Source organism: Macrobrachium nipponense, chromosome 39, assembly GCF_015104395.2.
Source record: "Macrobrachium nipponense isolate FS-2020 chromosome 39, ASM1510439v2, whole genome shotgun sequence".
Lineage (NCBI taxonomy): Eukaryota > Metazoa > Arthropoda > Malacostraca > Decapoda > Palaemonidae > Macrobrachium > Macrobrachium nipponense.
This window is the reverse complement of record NC_061099.1, coordinates 54817931-54830138: the sequence shown is the minus strand read 5'-3', so window position 1 is coordinate 54830138 and position 12208 is coordinate 54817931. Positions and strand designations below refer to the sequence as shown.

At 42.3% G+C, this 12208-nt stretch overlaps 1 protein-coding gene across 1 annotated transcript in view; it reads right to left on the bottom strand.

The window, feature by feature from the left end:
• Positions 1 to 6: 6 nt before the first annotated feature.
• The window catches only part of LOC135210359 (gamma-interferon-inducible lysosomal thiol reductase-like), a 68447-nt gene continuing 56245 nt past the window's right edge, over positions 7 to 12208 (bottom strand). Inside the window, exon 5 of the mRNA XM_064243257.1 lies at positions 7 to 1314. Within this exon, the coding sequence (XP_064099327.1) occupies positions 1228 to 1314 (87 nt within the window). The 3' untranslated portion in view covers positions 7 to 1227. The remainder of the gene's footprint in view (positions 1315 to 12208) is intronic.

Here is a 12208-nt window from a genome sequence, read left to right as displayed (position 1 = left end):
AGGAGACCATAATGCAGACAATGAAATACCTGCAGGTATTTCATTGTATTTATAGTTTCTTCTCTTATACCAACTTGGGAACCCTTCAGTAGTTTTTGGAAGCTTGGATAAAACCAAAATTTGCACAGAGCCATGATGTTTGCTGGGAGCCTGCTATACCACTGGAATGTTAAGCTTGGCTAAAAGTTACAAAGTCAGTCGAGACAAATGGTTAAGGTGCATTTTACATTTTCAAATTTGTAGCTTTCAAAACTTCTGGTCTCTTGATGCACATCACAATGGTCAAAAAGCAGTCAACATGCATTTCACATTGTTGTGCACTTAGGATTTTTTTTTTCTTTTCTTTTTTTGACTCAGGCTAACATACATACTTCCAATAGGACAACTGGGCTTGAGCAATATTTATCTACTCAAAACTGCTGAATGAGTCCATATTTGAGGAGAGATAAGAGATAATGAATGTGAAGCTGCTACAAGACACCAAACCGAACCTATTAAAATGCTTCAGGCAGTGGCATGAACACTAAGCTGCGGGTTAGAGTTGGAAGGTGCCTACTTGGAAGGAGATTATTGTCCTAGCTAAACAGTTTGGTTATTTTTTCCTACAGTCTAAGGTTGGATACTTTCTGAACATTGTCATTATTCCAAGCATCTCCTTAGTTTACATCTCTCCTCTTACTGCAAAAATCTACAAAAAATGCTTACTTGCCAAAAGTCAAGGAAAATAAGTTAAGAAAACACTTGAATTTTGGAATTCACATAAACAGATACCTTAAGTGTATCTCGTTAGTAGCATGTTGGATTGCCTTTCTAATTTTTTAACAATAAATGCTTACTTGCCAAAAGTCAAGGAAAATAAGTCAAGAAAACTTAAATTTTGGAATTCACACAAAGATACCTTAAGTGTACGATTTAAGTAGTACATAGTATGTTGGATTGACTTCTCATTTTTTAACACAATAAATCCTTACTTGTCAAAAGTCAATGAAAGTAAGTTGCTTGAATTTTGGAATTCACATTAACAGATACCTTACATGTATCATTTAAGTAGTATATGTTCGACTGACTTTCTCATTTTTTAACACAATTACTGTGAATTAACAATTCAGCAGCATAACCAACACAAAAGCAAAGCTGATACATTGCACACCTATCTACACACAACAATTCAAGCCATTACAAAATGTATACAACAGACACACTAGCAGCCTTTATATTCCATGCCCATTAACATGAAGGCTGTTTTGGTCCTTTGAATCTTCGGCATAATACCTTATGGAAATCTTGGAGAACATGTTTTTGATCATCTTGACTCTGCAAAAAGGAAATTAAAATTTTAGTTTTATAAAATTGAAGAGAGAAAGATATTAATTACAAACCACAAAAGCTAAAATACATTATTCCATGAAGAGCTCAGCATAGTTTTACCAATCGGCTTCAGCTTGACACAAACACCTTCACTACATGTAGGAGTCACTTCATATGTTGCTCTTCATCTACCCTAACTCTGTTGTACAAGGATGGGAGGGGGCAACAAATAACTTAAATTTATTACACTGGGTGGGTTTTCTGTATAATAAAAAAAATGATATTGTTATGTTACAATAAAGTTTCATACATACTTACCTGGCAGATATATACATAGCTAAGACTCCGTCGTCCCCGACAGAAATTCAAATTTCGCGCCACTCGCTACAGGTAGGTCAGGTGATCTACCGGCCTGCCCTGGGTGGCAGGACTAGGAACCATCCCCGTTTTCTATCATATTTTCTCTCTTCCACCTGTCTCCTGCGGGGAGGCTGGGTGGGCCTTTAATTGTATATATCTGCCAGGTAAGTATGTATGAAACTTTATTGTAACATAACAATATCATTTTCATACAATCAACTTACCTGTCAGATATACATAGCTGATTGGCACCCTTCGGTGGAGGGTAGGGTAAGAGACAGCTTCTATATGGAATAGACAGGTAAACAACATATGTTGTAGGTATAAATAAAACCTTGGTTCCTACCTGATAGGTGGTAGACTTCGTGGGTGTTTGCCCAGTAGTCTGCATCACCTCAAGAAACTTTAGCGAGATATATGATCTATGGCCAAGAGTTCTTGTGGGTCTGCCGATGGGGTCTTATCCGCTTACTCGGCAGAGCCTAAAAGGACTTTGTCAATGGGTGCTGATCCACTTATATGACAATACACCTTATGAAGGAGCACACAACAATCCCGACCACCTGATCCTAACCATATGTTAGAACTAAGGATTGTTACGATTTATCCCTCGAACTCGTCACAACAACCGTAACTCAAAACCACTACGCACACATACATAATTTTCAAAAAAAAATTATACTCAACTAATTGGATATGACAAGAATTCTCTTACTGAACAACATAGACGGCCGCCCGTGCGAGCCTAAGTCCTCCATTGTTCGAAGAGACTCTCGACCATATCCAAAAAGAAGAAAAGTATATACATTTAAGGATTGGTGTCGGCTCCCGTACCCAGAATCGTATCTGCCGATACGAAAGGACCTAGAGAAAAACACTTCTCATATGTCACACGCACGTCTTTCAAGTAATGAGATGCAAATACTGAGTTGCATCTCCAATATGTCGTATCTATGATGTTTTTAAGCGACATATTCTTCTGAAACGAGAGAGACGTCGCTATAGCTCTCACTTCATGAGCTTTTACCCTCAACAGTTGTAACTGTTCGTCAGGACAGGCCTTATGAGCGTCTGTAATGACGTTTCTTACAAAGAATGCCAGCGCATTCTTGGACATTAGTCTTGTGGGGTCTTTTACCGCGCACCAAAGACCTTGTCTAGAACCTCCCATCTGATGCTTTCTCTGAAGGTAGAACTTCAGAGCTCTAACAGGGCATAGAGACCTCTCTGCTTCTCTGCCTACGAGACTCGACAGTCCTTTGACTTCGAATGACTTAGGCCAGGGATTCGTGGGATTCTCGTTTTTCGCTAAAAACAGGGTCTTAAACGAGCAAATAGCCGAGTCTCCCTTGAATCCTACTTTATCCTGCAGAGCATGTAATTCACTAATTCTCTTTGCCGTAGCTAAAGATAATAGGAATAGGCATTTTCTGGTTATGTCCTCTAAACGATGCCAGATGAGGAGGTTCGAATCTTTCCGATGACAGATACTTGAGGACTACGTCTAGGTTCCAGTTCGGAGGTTCCTTAGACTTTGAAGTCTCAAAAGACCTTATGAGATCGTGGAGATCTTTATTATCTGCCAGATCTAATCCTCTGTTCCTGAATACAGCCGAGAGCATACTTCTGTATCCCTTTATTGTGGATACGGCTAGATGAGATTTTTCTCTCAGGAATAGCAGGAAATCAGCAATTTCCGCTATAGAGGTAGTGGAGGAGGACAACTTCTTGGATCTACACCACCTTCTAAATACCTCCCACTTCGATTGGTATACTTTCGTAGTGGAGGTTCTGCGTGCTCTCGCGATCGCGCTTGCCACTTCGCGAGAAAAGCCTCTCGCTCTGACAAGTCTTTCGATAGTCGAAAGGCAGTCAGAGCGAGAGCGGGGAGGTTTTGATGGTACCTCTGAAGTGTGGTTGTCTGAGAAGATCCGTCCTTCTTGGTAGGGATCTTGGAAAGTCTACGATCCACTCTACCACCTCCGTGAACCATTCCTGGGTCGGCCAAAAGGGGGCTATTAACGTCATCCTCGTCTCCTTTGACGCCACAAACTTTTTCATTACTAACCCCAGGATTTTGAATGGGGGAAAAGCATAAACGTCTACTCGAGACCAATTTAGCAGGAAGGCGTCTACCATAAGTGCTCTTGGATCTTCCACGACCGAGCAAAACACTGGGAGCCTTTTTGAAATGAATGTTGCGAAGAGATCCACATGAGGAGTCCCCCACAGAGACCAGAGATCGAGACACACTCCCTCGTGTAGTGTCCATTCTGTATGAAGGACCTGGTTCCTCCTGCTGAGCCTGTCCGCCCTCACATTCTTTACTCCCTGTACGAACCTTGTCAGTAGGGAGATGTTCCTGTGAGACGTCCAAAGTAATAGGTCTCTCGTCAGCTCGTAAAGGAACGAGGAGTGCGTCCCTCCCTGTTTCCGAATGTAGGCAAGTGCGGTGGTGTTGTCCACGTTTACTTGCACTACCTTGTTTGACACCAGAGGTTCTAGGCTCTTCAAAGCCAGATGTACGGCGAAGAGCTCTTTGCAGTTTATGTGCCAAGTCACCTGTGCTGGTTCCCAGGTGCCTGACACCTCTTCTGAGCCTAATGTCGCTCCCCAACCTTTCTCCGACGCGTCGGAGTACAACACTAGGTCTGGGTTCTGTGTTTTTAGAGAGATCCCTTTGTTCTCTTCCAGAGGGGGCAACCACCATTCCAGATGCGATCTTATCTCCACTGGAATGGGAAATACGTCCGAAAGCTGTCCGGTTTTCCAGCTCCAAGACTTCTTGAGGAAGAATTGAAGCGGACGTAAATGCAGTCTTCCTAGTGGGAAGAACTGTTCGAGCGAGGAAAGGGTCCCTAGAAGGCTCAACCATTCCCTCGCCGACGTATGTTCCTTCCCTAAGAAGAGAGAGACTATCCGCAAACCTTTTGCGATTCTCTCTTGCGAAGGAAATACTCGAAAACCCCGAGAATCCATCCGAATCCCCAGATAGACTAGGTCTTGTCTGGGGGTCAGCTGAGACTTCTCGAGGTTCACGAGCAATCCCAACGCTTTGATCAAATCTAGAGTTAACTTTAGGTCCTCCAAGCACTGTCTCTCTGATCTGGCCCTGATGAGCCAGTCGTCCAGATACAGAGAGACATTTACTCCTTTGAGGTGAAGAAACCTCGCCACATTCTTCATCAGGCTTGTGAAGACCTGAGGAGCTGTGGACAGGCCGAAACACAAGGCTCTGAACTGAAAGATCCTTCCCCCCGTCATGAAACGGAGGTACTTCTTCGATGAAGGGTGGATCGGGACGTGAAAGTAGGCGTCCTGGAGATCTAGAGACACCATCCAATCTCCTTGTCGTAATGACGCTAGGACTGAAGCAGAAGTCTCCATGGAGAACTTCTCCTTCTGAACAAATTTGTTCAGAGAGCTGACGTCCAGTACTGGTCTCCAGCCTCCCGAGGCTTTCGCAACTAGAAAAAGCGATTGTAAAACCCCGGGGAGTTTTGATCCAGTACTAGTTCTATCGCTCTCTTGTCCCACATTTGTTCCACCATCGATCGAAGAGTATCCCTCAGCACAGGATCCTGTACTTGGCTGATAGTTTCCCTTGGTATTGACGTTAGGGGAGGAGTGTTCAGGAAAGGGATACGATATCCCTTCCTTATGATAGCCAATGAAGACGCGTCTGCGTTTATCAGTGTCCAGGCCTCCACAAATCCCAGGAGCCTGGCACCTACTGGTGCTTGGAGGAGAGATGTTTCATTTTCCCTTTTTAAAGGGACGAAAGGCAGACCTACCTCTCTTCTCCGGAGCCTTCCTTCTTGCGGGAGGTCTGGAGGTCGGACCACCTCGAAAGGGCTGCACTGATGTACTAGGTCCTTTCTTGTCAGATGCAGAAACAGGTTTCTTCTTCCTAGCTGACTGCGTCAGAAGATCCTGAGTCGCCTTCTCAGTTAAAGAGTGAGCAATGTCCTTCACTAACTGAGAAGGGAACAAAAAGTCAGATAGAGGCGAATACAGTAGAGCTGCCCTCTGAGCATGAGAGACTGCCTTTGTTAAGAAGGCGCCATATACCGTCCTTTTCTTTAAAAGACCTGCTCCAAACAATGAGGAGATTTCAAAAGATCCATCCTGTACCGCTTTGTCAATGCAAGACAAAATGCATACAGAGCTTCAGGTTCGATTCCTTCCGAATCATGGGCTTTCTTGGACATCACCCCAAGGGACCAATCTAAGAAGTTGAAGACTTCCAATACATGAAAGAGTCCCTTGAGGAGATGATCCAGTTCCGAAATTCCCCACGTAATTCGTGCTGAATTGAGACTTTGTCGACGTGAAGCGTCAACTAAGGTCGAAAAATCTGCCTCTGTTGTAGAAGGGAGAGCGATACCCATATTCTCTCCCGTCTGATACCAGATGCCTCTTTTCCCAGCTAATCTTGCTGGAGGCATGCAAAAGACTGTCCTGACTAAGTCTTTCTTAGACTTCATCCATGAGTCTAAGGATTGTAATGCCCTCTTCATCGAGATGGTGGGTTTCATTTTGAGAAAAGACGAAGGCTTCTTCGTCTTAGCACTGGAAAAGAGCGAGCGCGGAGAAGGAGGAGCGGCAGGAGTCAACTCGTCTCCATACTCCTCAAGAAGCAGGGTAGTCAAAACCTTATAGTTAGACAGACCCTCTCTTCCATGATATTCATCATCCGAGTTTTCCTCCAACTCGGGATCTATATGAGCCTCCGTTCTCCTTTCCGAACGTTCCTCTTCTGGAGGAGACAAACTCCTAATAGGAGAGGGGCTAAGGGAATGATAATCCTTCCTCTTTCCCGCTCTAAAAGACTTGGAAGGCGTCACAAGCTCCGGCTTCTCTTGAACTTTAGAAGACGCTTCCCGCTTGTATGACGCTTCCCGTTCGCCAAGCGTCCTGGCTGACGTCTCTTGCTGACGTCTTGATGACGCTTCGCGCCTGGAAGACGCTCCGCTCTCCAAAGGCGTCCTACTTGGCGTCACAATATTGGACGGAGCGTCACGTCTAAGATCCGCTTTCAATGACGCTTCACGTCTAAAAGACGTCTTACGTCTCTCTGGCGTTACGAAACTCTCGTAAGCCCCCGTTCTAGCTCTCGAACTCGAAGCTTCTGCAAGACGTTTAGCAGCTTCACGTCTGTCTGACGCTTCTCGTTGAGCAGGTGAGAGAGGACGAGACTTCTTAATTGGAAGCGTCACGTCCTTCCGACGGGGCGCTAAAACTCCCACAAGAGATGACAGTTGTTCTTGAACTGCCATAATTATCTTTCTTGACGCTTCTCCCACGTCCAGTGCATGACGCCTTTCGTCATCACTCGGGGGAGAAGAATGAAAGGGTACTTCCGCGTACGCGTCAGGTGACGCTGACGCCACCTTCGCTTTCTTAATAGAAGAAGGAGCGTCATCTGAGAAGCGCTCTGGGCTCGAATCTATGTCAGGCTTCATATGACGCTTCAGCGGTCTCGACAAGTTCGACTCCTTCCACCCTCGTTTAGGTGAGGGAGAGGGAGAGGACGAGAAACACTCGCGAAGGACGCTTTTTCTATAGCGCCCTTGAGCCGCCTGCCATGAAGCAGAGCTAGCTGAAGGGACGTCTGACCGTTGGGGATTCCCCACGACCTCCTTAAGGCTTTCGACTTTCCTTCTCCTCTGGGCATGGGAGCTTGGAAGAGGTCTAGGCCTGGGAGCGTCGCAGGGACGATCAAACGCCCCCTCCACAACACTGGGAGAACTCACTTCACTGAAATGCTCACTTTCACTAGCCTTACCTTTGAAGTCAGCCATCTTGGACTTCATGTCTCTAATAGTAGCTTTCAGATTGGCGATTTCCGATGCCGAATCCGAAAAAGCACTCTGAGAATGAGATATATAGGGAGAATCTACATCAGTAGGATTAGAATTATCCGTGAAAGGCTCAATAGGCCTTGAACTCACACCTTTCAGCCGTCTAACTCTATCCCTCTCTAACTTCTTCAAATAAGAAGTCAAAGTCTTCCACTCTTCTGCATTCAATCCCTCGCATTCCTTACAAGTATTAATAGCAGAACACTGAACCCCCCTACATTTACGGCATACAGTGTGAGGATCAACCGAAGCTTTCGGTATCCTCACCCTGCAGCCTACATTCACACACATTCTCACACTCACATTTGAATCAGACATACTGAGAAAAATCCAAAAGAGTTATTCCAAAAAAGTCCACAGTAGGGAATGCCAAAAACACGATCCAGATACGTCACCAAAAAGCCGAAAAACGATGATCAAAGGATGAAATATGAATCTAAGTCAGGAGGTAATAGCAACAATGTTGATACCACCGGCGACAGAGAAAATATGATAGAAAACGGGGATGGTTCCTAGTCCTGCCACCCAGGGCAGGCCGGTAGATCACCTGACCTACCTGTAGCGAGTGGCGCGAAATTTGAATTTCTGTCGGGGACGACGGAGTCTTAGCTATGTATATATCTGACAGGTAAGTTGATTGTATGAAACAATGGTTTTACATAAAACTTTTCATACAAAACCATTTATCATAACGAGCCTTATTCCATGGAAACAGGCCTAGCATGACCAACTTAACGAGTTGAAAAAATGACTAAATCTTAAAATCAATTTGTATTTTTCATAGCTAACAAACCTGAGGTCTTAACAATATGATTACTTTCCAGCGCCAGCTGGTAACCAGTTAAAACAATCAAAATTGTAAAGCAAGGAATCTGTGAGATCTGGTAATATTTGCATGTATGAGGTGATAGCTGGTCAGAGACGCACATTACACCTCGTGACGCTTCAGTTTTCCCCAACCCAGAAACCCAGGAGATAATAAAGAGATAGAGAGGAACAGCTAGAGGTGGGCAGTAAATGTTAAGACCTCAGGTTTGTTAGCTATGAAAAATACAAATTGATTTTAAAAATTTTCATTTGTTCATATGCAGAACAAACCTTCGGTTTTAACAATAGGATAGACTTATACTTGGTGGGAGGTACAAGCATCCTAAACCGGCTGGGAGTTAACCCACCTGACCACCTCTCAAGAAGAACAATTTCTAAAGAAGGTGGATCAATGCCCATGAGAAGATAGATAAACTGATAACTATCCACTCAGCCATCTGGGTTGCAATACAATGATATATGAGCAGATTCATTGCATCCAGGGGACCAAAGAAAATTCTGACTGTTCATTTAACAAACCATATAGTCACAGGGATCTGTTATTACTCCTCACTTCCCCTTGCTAGAGAGAGGAGTATTTGCTACTGAATAGAGGGTTTGATTATTTCAAAAACAACTATCCGTATGACTACCTTACTCACCTTATCAGATCAGTCCAGCATATGACATGTCTATTCCTCAACCTGCCCACAGGAAGAAGAAGCTTCCACACAATCATCCTATAGTAGTACCAATCTATGGTGAGGGTTTGGGTGTGTCTAAAAGCAAAAACCACACGTTGCCATATCTTTAAGTTCTTTGTGGAGGTAGCCAAAGTCAAAGCTCTGTATTTCTTACTAATCACCAAGGGAAACATTACCCTTAGGTCTTAACCTCTGTCCTGTACAGATCATCCTCCTTTCAGAGTCTGGTGAAAGGGGAATGCGCACTCTAATTGTCTTAGAAGGGTTCACTGGTATAAGTTTATTTTTCCTTTATTCAGATAGTGTGTATTGGCATTAAAACTTCAGATATGAAACAGTTCTTTTTATTCTTCAATTAACTTATTTATTAACAACCTACATGAGAGAAAACTAAAGGGAAATCATGGATATGATAAATTTCATACATTAATCATTTCGATTAAAGTAATAAATACAGTATATCTAATAAATAAGAATGATAATGATACAATTTATTTAACCTTGTGATGCATGCATTTACAATGGTTTTCAAAGAGAACAGTACAGAACAGCGTAAAAAGAAGAAAGAGAGAGAGAGAGAGAGAGAGAGAGGAGAGAGAGAGAGAGGAGAGAGAGAGAGAGAGAGAGAGAGAGATGATTTAAGAGGACTCCTCATCAGGAGAGTCAAGACTTACAATAAATGAATCAATATATTTATCAATCAAGATATCTTTTGCTGCATCTTCCACTTGCAATTACTCAGCATGTCTTACGGCCTTTTCCCAATTTTCAGGTGTCACAGTATCCAGAGCTTCTTCAGTAAGCTCTGATAGGTTTGCCATCTTAAATTAGTTTCGTTTCACTATGAAACTTTTCACTTGCCCCCAAATTGGGTTGTATTGGCAGTGGTAGGGAGGAAGCCGAATAATTTCATGTCCATTTTCTGCTGCAATTTTATCTACATAAGTGTTTTTTATTTTAACAGAGTACTCCTTTACCATCTCTAAAAGTTGACCCTTCAACATTTTCTCTGTTGGTTTCGCACCTTTAGAGATGAGCCATTCTGTAATGACTGCCTTTTTGCTTGACATCGTTGGTAGTCTATCTACTTTCCTTGAATGATAAGGAGCATTATCCACCATAATAATTGAAGTTGGCGGTGTTTGGGAGCAACTGGCAACGAAACCATTCTTCAAACACTTCGTGATTCATTTGACGGTGATAATCACCATCATTCTTTGCAGTGAATGTGAGCTCAGCATTTGGAATGAAGCCTTCTGCAGAGCCTGCATGCAGAATTATAAGTCGGCCACCTTTTCCTGACGGGACTTTAATTCCAGAAGCATTCTCGGATTTATTATCTTTCCAGCATTTACCTACAGTGTAATTTTGATTAACCCAAGTCTCATCCAGATAAATTACATTTCGTCCGTTCTCCCTGACGTTTTTCATTTTTTCTAGGAATCTTGTTCGCAAGCATTGCACGTCATATTGTTCCATAAAAAAATTTCCTACCATCAAAGTTTTGCGCTACTGGGAAAAACCTAATTTTCTTTCACAATTTTTCTTAAAGATTCTCTACCCACTTTGATTCCTGTTCTTTCCCTCATTTCAGACAACACTTTATTAAAGTTTGGAATTTCTTTCCTCTCAAAAAATTGGAGAATTATCCAACGAAGCAAACATTTGTCAAAGTCATCCAAACCAGTCACAGGTTTCGATGTTTTCCTCTTCTTTAAATAAAAAACTGGGTTACCAGATAATTCTTGCGACTCTCGTGCTTCTTTACTTATTCGTTCAACTGTAGCTTTACTAACTTTTGTTGCCGCAGCTGTACAAAGAGTTGCATTTGCAACATCAGTAATAGGTCCTCTGTTCTGTTTCTTCATTGTGAAGTATCTTAAAACATTATGAATAATTTGCCTTGCTTGTCCTTGAATGACTCTCAGTGAGGAACTCTGACCATCCATGGCGACTACAAAAGGCTGTATTGTCCTATAATGACAACTACAGCTCATAATATACCCGTGCCTGGCCCGAGACACGAGGTTAGAGAATACCAAGCCACATTTCTTCACTTTATAATGTTAATATTAATGACTGGTTTACGTAACACAATTGTCATCGGAACCTGTGTACAGAAATTACGATTCAATCATTTTTGGAGCAAATTTATCAGTTTCAGTTACTAGATTGATGTTTTGCAATGCTAGACCAATTTCAATCCTAACAACGGTATTTGGATTTTTTTCATCTTATCCCCCGAATATTCTTTTTTCAAATTCAGTTGACATTTGTCTTGGAACGTTCTACACAAGGAAAAAAAAATTAACATCAAAAATGAAAAATAAAACAATTTCATATTCAAATTTCTCAATTTATAGAAAAGTTCAGATAACAGACATCTTTTAAGCATTTAATCACACACAAACACACACGTGTTTGAGCGCCAACTATATTTACATCTGCTAATCCTTACCTTCACCATAAAGGACCCCAGCTTATAAGATTTTACCATTCTTAAGAGAATAACGAAGGATATATTGTTCTTGACTGACAGATACAGATTTCGATACTTGACCTGAGAATCGAGATTGTAGACGTGGCAACATGTTTGCCACGTTTCTCAAATATGATATTGAAAAACTTAAGAATATTGATCATTAACAACTGTATACATAAAAACCATGTTTAGCAAATATTTCAGAGTAATTCCCTTCAGTTTTGGCATATAACAACGACCTATATTCCATAAAATTTTCCTTAGAATGGAAGTTTGGCAACGCACATAAAAGGGATTTTGACGAAGGAAAAATCTATTTCTGGGTGATTGGCTCGGGTCGCCCTATGAAAGTATCCTTAATATCATTCTTTCTAGGTAAAATTAGCCTAAAATTACCAGAGAAAAACAAAAATTAAGAAAATTTCAGAAAAACTAACTCGTCACTTCTTAAAAGAAGTGTCGGTATGATAAAGGGGCGAGTGTGGAACACTACCACGAGCCAAACACCAATTAGAACTTCCTGTCAGAATCCCCCCAAGAGAGAGCTGATACCAACGGGCGATGCAGCCTCTACTACTACTACTAGAGGACGCCACGGACAGCAGCGCCCCTAGCGGACATCCTTAAATAAAACAGTTAAATACATCTTGTCCTGCAAGGGGGGGAAAACAAACTATCAAAAA